This window comes from Oncorhynchus kisutch, linkage group LG26, assembly GCF_002021735.2.
Source record: "Oncorhynchus kisutch isolate 150728-3 linkage group LG26, Okis_V2, whole genome shotgun sequence".
Classification (NCBI taxonomy): Eukaryota; Metazoa; Chordata; class Actinopteri; order Salmoniformes; family Salmonidae; genus Oncorhynchus; species Oncorhynchus kisutch.
The window spans coordinates 12,230,741-12,239,662 of record NC_034199.2 but is presented as its reverse complement, the minus strand read 5'-3'; the positions used below and the strand labels follow the sequence as shown (position 1 = coordinate 12,239,662).

At 45.9% G+C, this 8,922-nt stretch overlaps 1 protein-coding gene across 4 annotated transcripts in view; it reads right to left on the bottom strand.

Moving 5' to 3' along the window:
• Positions 1 to 6,308: 6,308 nt before the first annotated feature.
• Positions 6,309 to 8,922, bottom strand: part of tanc1b (tetratricopeptide repeat, ankyrin repeat and coiled-coil containing 1b) — a 174,789-nt gene continuing 172,175 nt past the window's right edge. For all 4 annotated transcript variants that reach the window (XM_031805720.1, XM_020461661.2, XM_031805721.1 and 1 more), the window contains one exon: positions 6,309 to 8,827. In XM_031805720.1, coding sequence (XP_031661580.1) covers positions 7,156 to 8,827 — 1,672 coding nt within the window. In that variant the 3' untranslated portion in view covers positions 6,309 to 7,155. The remainder of the gene's footprint in view (positions 8,828 to 8,922) is intronic.

Genomic DNA, 8,922 nt, shown 5'->3' with positions numbered 1-8,922 from the left:
TAATCCCTCCGAAAATGTGATTTGTGGATTCGGACAGAATTAGCTTTTTCATGCTATTACCTCAACCATGCTTGCTAGAAAGAAAAGTATAGGTTTGTTCTGTGTCTTCACTGTGATAGATTGAGATACTGCCATACAGACTATAGTTTTGGGAAACAGTCTGCATCATTACAAATGAAATCAGGACTAAGGAGACAATACGTTTCTAAAAACCCACTGTCCTTTCCACTGTGCATACCGTATGATTGCCTGAAGATGCTGTTTGTGGATACACACTGAAATAAATTAGATTCTCACCGCTCTCCTTCATGAAATATTCATGAAAAAAAGTTATTCACAGACATCTTTCACCAGATCTCTGTTGCGGCTTAGGGGAGGCTTCTCTGGTACAACAGCCTACCATCTACAGCTAACCTCAGTCTGCCGCATTACAGTTGATGGTTGCTTTGCCTATGTAGTCTTGATACAGTGATTGGCAACTGTGAGGGTTCGTAAATAGCCAATAGTGTTTCTTTTCGCAAACAATCGTGAATGTCATCCTATTTGCGGCAATGCAGGCACAAAGAAAGATACATATTGCACATAGATGTGTATTCTCTTATCCACATTAGTAAATTGAATGACTAATGGGTTCAGCAAGTCATTGAAAGGAGACATTTTGATTGGCTACTGTCCCCACAGGGATTTAAACAATTTGTGATTGCAGTGCCGCATCTATAATGCTGTATCTGCACTGGGTTTCTTGGGGGGGGGGGGGCTTCTGCATGATTGCAGGTGAGGGCTCGTTAATTAAATCTATCAAAACGCCGAAGTCATCATAGCCTAGTGCCATAAGCTCAGTGGCAGGTGGCGTGGTTTCTTTCTTTCTTTCTTTCCCTCCACCAACACAGCTGCCTGTCTGTTCCTTACCTCAGCACTGATGTGTTGTTTGTGTAAAGGACCCGTTTCCCTTGAGCGCTGAGGCACTAGGCAACTTAACCTTGATTAACAAACAGAGCATTCCATATGTAGGAGCAGGTCTTCCACAGGAAGAGGTCTGATTGTGGAGCTGATCATTCCTTGGTTTGCATCCTGGTCCCTGCAGAATGGCCTGACAATGAGACTGTCTACTGTCTAAACATAGGCCTTCCCTGAATCATCCACACTGCAGCCATAGACACTATCTGTACGAGGCAGGAGTCCCTGTGGCTGGGACTCTCATAAAGGTGGCCTATTGGCACCTGCTGTTGACATATTGGTACCCACCTCAAATCTTTGGCCCCGGAGACGCACTATTCAAACCTATTCCATTGTGGGACTGTAGGCTTTAGGAGTGAAAATGCGAGTGAGCAGCGGTTGCTTCGCTGTGTGCCAAGTGATAGCGCACATCTTCCTGGTAGCTGGCTCTCTAACCGTGGAACGTTCCAACACTTATGACCGCTCCAAGAAGTGCTCAGGAGATCTATTCAGTCACCTGCTGCTTTTGAAAAGCGAAGCTTTAAAACCATCTACAGTCATCAGTCTCCTTCCCGCAGTTTCTGTGAAGACTGAGGACGGGGAGCCCCAGTCAGATGTATGAATCTGTATCTTATCTGGGAAACCCAGCAGTAAGGAGACACCGTTTTATTGAACAGTAGATGCAGTCACCTCCGTGACATTGGGCTTCCTAGCACAAATAACGGGGGCCTTTTCTATGGAAGCACTAACATTAGAGTGCCTCAGAATGGCTTTTCCCTTCATAAATGTCCACACACATGATGCGTTCTGTTCTACTAAAATGTACTGTTAAGGTAGGAGTATATTTCCCTGAAGCTGCCTCTAACTCCAAATGACTCGGGATGGTTTTACCACAAATAGGGGCTCCATTCACTCCGTATCGCGGCAGTTCAGCGTCGGAGCGTGATTGAAATTAGAAGGCAAGACGGCATTCATTGTAAACGCTGCACATGTCGGCTCAATCGGAAATGACTATTTCTATCTGTAATGATTCAGCGATACAGATTGAATAGTGTCTTATATGCTATAATGTTGTGTTGCTGTAGTCTGTGGGTCCCCGTGGTAAAGTCTTGAGGAAGGTGGAGGCTCTGAAAGCAGCGTTGATGGGACCAGGTGCTCCATATGAGTTCCTTTGTCCCATCACCAGAGAGGTGTTGAAGGACCCTGTCATCGCTGCAGGTGAGGGAAAGGGCATGAACACATCTGCCGCCTCTACATGTCCTTGTTCATCAATGCTAATATAGACTTTTTATTTATTTTAGCACTTGTAACCTGCTCCAATTATTATACTGTACATAGCCTATAAAAGTAATGATGTCAATGTCTGATGTATAAAATGTGTGTCTAAAATCAACAGATGGATATTCCTATGCGAAAGAGACCGTTGAGAGTTGGATCAGCCCTAAGAACGCCCCAGTCCCATGACTAACCTACCTTTACCAACCATTTTGGTCACGCCCAACAGGAGCCTGAAGACCGCTATTGGCCGTTGGACTGCCACTCAGTAATGGTCTGAAGACCGCTATTGGTGGTTGGAAATCAACTCCGTAATAGATTAGTGCACATGACTAATGCCTTTATCTGAAGAGCCCACATTTCAGAAACAAGCCAAATTTGTACAATGTGATTACTGACAATCGATTCATTGCACAGTTCTATACTATTGATTAAATTACGGTGATTATCCATGAATGAGTCGTGTGATGTCGTGTGCATAACTTTACATAATGTGCAATAGGATTTTGTTGGAATAAACTAAACTGGATTCTGAATGGTCTGCTTAATGTATATCAGAGGAGCAAGTGATATTTAATTTAAAAAGCTATATCTTTTTTTGATAAAACTGTATTAAATATACTGAGATCTATACAAAGATAATCCATCCGGCTGACAGGTGTGGCATATCAAAAAGCTGATTAAACAGTATTATCATTACAGAGGTTTACCTTGTGCTTGGGACAATAACAGGTTACTCTAAAATGTGCAGTTTTGTCACACAACCCAATGCTACAGATGTCTCAAGTTTTGAGTGAGTGTGCAAATGGCACGCTGACTGCACAAATGTCCACCAGAGCTATTGGCAGATACTTTAATGTTAATTTCTCTACCATAAGCCGCCTCCAATGTTGTTTTAGAGAATTTGACAGTACATCCAACCGGCATCACAACCGCAGACCACGTGCAACCACGCCAGCCCAGGACCTTCACATCCGGCTTCTTCACCTGCGGGATTGTCTGAGTCCAGCCACCCGGACTGCTGATGAAACTGTGGAGTATTTCTCTCTGTAACCCTTTTGTGGGGAAAACCTCATTCTAATTGGCTGGGCCCGGCTCCCCAGTGGGTGGGCCAATGCCCACCCAGGCCCACCCATGACTGCGCCCCTGCCCAGTCATCTGACATCCATATACTAGGGCATAATTTATTTATTTGAATTGACTGATTTCCTTATATGAACTGTAACTCAGTAATGTTGCATTTATATTTTTGAACCGTATATATTCATATCACCAAATAACTGATTAAAAAACACTGTTTTGCAATGAATGTCTACAGTAGCCTCAACAACACTTTTTAGGGTAGCACCATGTTGTAGCTGGAGGACAGCTAGCTTCTGTCCTCCTCTGGGTACAATGACTTTAATACAAAACCGAGGAGGCTCATGGTTCTCACCCCCATCCATAGACTTACACAGTAATTATGACGACTTCCAACCTATCAGAGCTCTTGCAGCATGAACTGACATTTTGTCCACCCAATCAAAGGATCGGATAATTAATCTAGTACTGAAAGCATAAGCTACAGCTAGTTAGCACTGCAGTGCATAAAATGTGGTGAGTAGTTGACTCAAAGAGAGAGAAAGACAATAGTTGGACAGTTTTTAACAAATACATTTCTTCAAAAATGAAGGAGAAGCAAGAGGGAGAGAGCTAGCTATGTTTCCTAGTATTTTTTTCACGTTCACTTATTTAGCAAGTTTAGCCTACTCAAACACCCATCTTAAACAGAGAGGGATAGCTATGTTGGCTATCCAACACTGGAACGCTTCCATGTCAAGGTAAGCGTTTGGTTTTATACATTTGTTGCTACCGAGGGCAGCCGGTGTAACTGCTAAAGTGCTTGCGGACTGTACTGCATGATTGTAGCGGGTTATTATCTAATATGTTAGTTATATTAGCTATGTTGTCTTTGACGTTAGATAATATAGTGACAGCGATGTAGACTGTGTGTAGCGGTTAGCAGTTATGATATGAAGGTTTGGCTTGGATTTTTTTTTCTCCACTTGGTCACAGACAGCTGATGTGTTGTGCACCGAAGTCAATAACTGAAGTGAAAAAGTATTTGAGTATCATGTAGTAGCCTAAATCTATCAATGTTACATTGAACTGGGTGAATGGAATATGAATGACAGTCATCCAATATGCTGTAATAGACATAAGGCCATGCTCATATTTTTTTTTTATCGTCCTCTCTCATCTTAAATGGCACCGGCCCCACTGATGTACTGTCTATGCAGTATAAACAGGTTGTTCTAAAGTGTATTGTTGAACTTAGGTCCAAGTTGTTAATGTGCATTCAAACACGCACTAACGTCTTGGACCAGAGCTATGTCGAACTGTGCCTCTTCTTTTCCCTGCCACAATGAGAGCCAGAAGGCCTGTGTTTTCTCAGTGGGACTTTATTTCCCCATTGTGGGTATGGCAGTAATGTTCTATTACAGTATGTGATTTATGGGTAACACAGCTCACAATACTGGAAACATGGCAACCATTGCAAGTAACATGCATATTAAAATATTATCGATGGCCCCACACTCCCCCAAACCTTTTTTGTTTAAATATTTTTTCTCTTTATTATAAACTGCAATTGTGGCATGCAATTAAACCAATATTATTTTCACAGAGCTTATTATTGAAATCTTAAAATGTCTTAGTAGCTGTGCAAAAATAACTATATAAAATATATTGCTTTTACAATTAACCAAGCCATAGGCGCTGTAAATAAATTAACCTAGACAGCAACAATAAGCAGATACAGAGAGGATTTAGTTTTTAACGTTATCGGGTGATTCATAGAATGTACAAACATATAAACAAATACATTTTTTAGAACCTTGAACACCGTCTGAACCAAAAGAAAACTCAAAATACACATCAGTTGAACAAGTCAGTACACTGACAATGACCTTCACTCAAAAGAAGGACAAATACATATTTACAACGTGAAGAACTAGAACATCCTTAGAACATAGGAATGCCCATCTCAAACATATCCTTACATCTCTTCTATCTACGGTGCATTCAGAAAGTATTCAGACCCCTGGACTTTTTCCACATTTTGTTACGTTACAGCCTTATTCTAAAATGGATTACATTTATTTTGTCCCTCATCACTCTTACACACACAATATCCCATAATGACAAAGCAAAAACAGGTTCCCAGAAATGCTTGCAAATGTTTAAACCCCCCCATTCTTCTAGTCTCCCAGTCTTCGCCGCTTAAAAACATGATGCTGCCACCACCATGCTTCACTGTAGGGATGGTGCCTGGTTTCCTCCAGATGTGGCGCTTGGCAGTCAGGCCAAAGAGTTCAATCGTGGCTTCATCAGACCAGAGAATCTTGTTTCTCATGGTCTGAGAGTCCTTTAGGTGTATTTTGTCAAACTCCAAGCGGGCTGTCATGTGCTTTTTACTGAGGAGTGGCTTCTGTCTTGCCACTCTACCATAAAGGCCTGATTGGTGGAGTGCTGCAGAGATGGCTGTCCTTCTGGAAGGGTCTCCCATGTCCATAGAGGAACTCTGGAGCTCTGTCGAGTGACCATTGGGTTCTTGGTCACCTCCCTGACCAAGGCCCTTCTCCCCCGATTGCTCAGTTTGGCCGGGCAACCAGCTCTAGGAAGAGTCTTGGTGCTCCAAACTTCTTCCATTTAAGAATGATAGAGGCCAATGTGTTCTTGGGGACCTTCAATGCTGCAGATGTTTTGGTACCCTTCCCCGGAGCTGTGCCTTGACACAATCCTGTCTCTGAGCTCTACGGACCATTCCTTCGACCTCATGGCTTGGTTTCTGCTCTGACATGCACTATCAACTGTGGGACCTTATATAGACAGGTGTGTGCCTTTCCAAATGATGTCCAATCAATTGAATTTACCACAGGTGGACTCCAATCGAGTTGTAGAAACATCTCAAGGATGATCAATGGAAACAGGATGCACCTGAGCTCAATTTCGAGTCTCATTGCAAAGGGTCTGAAAACTTATGTAAATAAGATTGTTTTGCAAATGTATTAAAAATAAAAAACTTTCTAAAAACCTGTTTTTGCTTTGTCATTATGGGGTATTGTGTGTATTTTTATGAGGCTGTAACGGTAACAAAATGTGGACAAAGTCAAGGGGTCTGAATACTTTCCGAATGCACTGTATATAGCTCCATAATTCTTCCTTCAGCACCATTGACACAATGAACACAGTTCAAATCCCATTGTATGCGTCCCAAATGGCACCCGATTCCCTATGTAGTGCACTACTGTTGACCAGAGTTGGTCAAATGTAGAGCACTATATACGGTGCCATTTGGGATGCACATATTGTTTTATACTCAACCTTCAACAACTCAGTAATAACATTATATTGTATAAGCACTTTACTTAAAGGCCTATGTAAATGCGTAAAGTGCCGGGACTGTTTTGTCTATTAGTACATGCCCAATGACTGTCTCAGTGCAATGTCTCCAGCTTTGCTGAATGACAGGGAGCATGTCGTCCTGTAACAGAAGCAAACAGCCGTATGCATTAGTAGGAAAGAAAGAAATCTGTTCTGTTTCTGCTTCACTCAAAACGCTGCCTGTGGCGGATATTCACCAGGGGGAACAAAATTCTTTAAAAGTTTAGACCTAAAACACAATTTTTTGATGGGCTGGGAAAAACTTAAGCAATCCCTCCACTTGGAATTTTTGCTAAGAGATGTGTGTGTTGAGTGTGTGTACAATGTGTGTGTGTGTGTATGTGCATGCATATCTGTGTGTGTATGTGTGTGTGTGTATGCGTGTATGTTGAGTGTTAATGTGTGTACAATGTGCTTGAGTGTGTTGTCTATGTGCGTGTGTATCTGTGTGTGGGTATGAGCGCATGTGTCTGCGTGTGTGTCTGTGTGTGTGTGTTGAGAGAAGGGGGATACATATCCCTACACATTTGACTCTATGAATGATCGCTTTGGTTTCATTGAGGCTACGTGAATGGCGGGATTATCTCGGGCTAAACTCGGCTGCTTGGGTTTACTGTCCACAAAAGCGTGCGACGGCATGGCCAGTGCTGGCTTGGATTCCTTGTAACAGGTGGCTGCTTGGCAGAACTTCTCTGTGAATTCCTTCGAGTGCATTCCGTTCTGCAGGCTCCCCATAGCACCCTGAGATGGAGCTTTGAGCTGCTCGTAGTAAGTGCTCCCTGTTTTGGCATAAGGTAGCTCACAGTTCGCCCCCGTCGCCTGTAGGCCCATGGCAGACATGGATTGGCACACTAATCCCTCCGAGGAGTGACTCTGCCAGCTGCGGAGGGCTCCGATGGGGGGCTGAAGGCCCGGGTGGCTCTGGAGTCCTTGGTGCTGCTGTTGCTGCTGCAGTTGTTGCTGCTGAAGAAAGCGTGCCGTCTTGTCCATGATGCCCATGAAGGGCCTGGGTTTCCACTCGCTCGTGCCTCCCTGATTCTGGCCCTGCTTTGCCTTGTCTGTGGTGGTTTTGGTGCGTACATCAGGGCCCTGCAGCTTGCCACTGTCAGACAGGCTACTGCTGGACGCCAGGGAGCTGGTGGAGCTGGACACTCTGATGTTGCTGCCTCCCCCTTGGGAGCATGCCTGGGAGACCCCGTTACCCCCGCACTCCTTCCTCTGCTCCTGGCCTGGCCCTGAGGCGTCGAGGAGGCCCTGGGGAGACACTGAAGTCAGTGCGTCCAGGGAGGACACCGAGTGGGCAGACAGACGGTCCTGGGCCTTACAGGAGGAGTAGCTGGTCTGGGACAAGTGCAGGGACTCGCTGTCCCTGTCACAGTGATGGCCCATAGCCATGTTCTGGGACTGCGAAGCAGCAGCCATGGACAGGCGTTGCTCCCCGTAGACGGGCTCGTCAGGAGGGGGCGGTAGAGGGCTGATGTCGATGCCTAGCCCTGGACCTGGCTTCAGCATGCTGGACATGTGTCGGCTGGGCAGGGGGCTGGAGGGAGCGTACTGGGACTTGGCCCCCGAGGAGCGGCCTCCTGCCTGCAGGGAGCTCATGTGCTGGTTGGTTTTCACTATCTGGGCCTGCTTGGTGGGTTGGAGGACCAGGTTCTGCTGGGCCATGGGCTCTCTGGGCTCCCTGGGGAGGTAGCGGTGGTGACTCAGCCTTCCAGGGCCTGTGAGGCCGGAGGGGGGAGAGCCAGGCCTGGGGTTCTGCTGCTGCGGCAGCTGAGTGGCCAGACTGAGTGAGTCAGGCAGAGTTCTATTGAGGGAGTAGATCTTCTGAGGCCAGGGCTCACCCTTCTCTCCTCTTCTCTCTGAGTGGTGAGACTGCTGAGAAGTCCCCTCCTCCTCTTCCACATCGTTCAGCCTCAGAGTGTTCTGTCCATCCAGACCTCTACTGACAGCCACTCTATGCTCCGACACCTCCTCCTCCTCCTCCTCTTCCTCGTGTTCGTGATCAGAGTCGTGGTTGGCCGGAGTCTGGTTGGACGAGGACGTTGCCCCCTGCGGGTTGCCCTGGGTGGTGCTGCGCTGCATCTGCTTACACTCCTCCTCCACACGGGCCAGCAGCCGCCGGATCTCCCGGTTGTTGGGGCACAGCTTTCCAGCTTCGTGCAGGTCAGCCATGGCTGCCGTGAACTGCCTGTGGAGGGATGGAAGGGGGGAGAGGGAGAGCGAGAAGGGCGGTCGTGAGAAAATGAGAGTGACTAAGTGGGTCAGTCGAGAAGTGCAGTACTT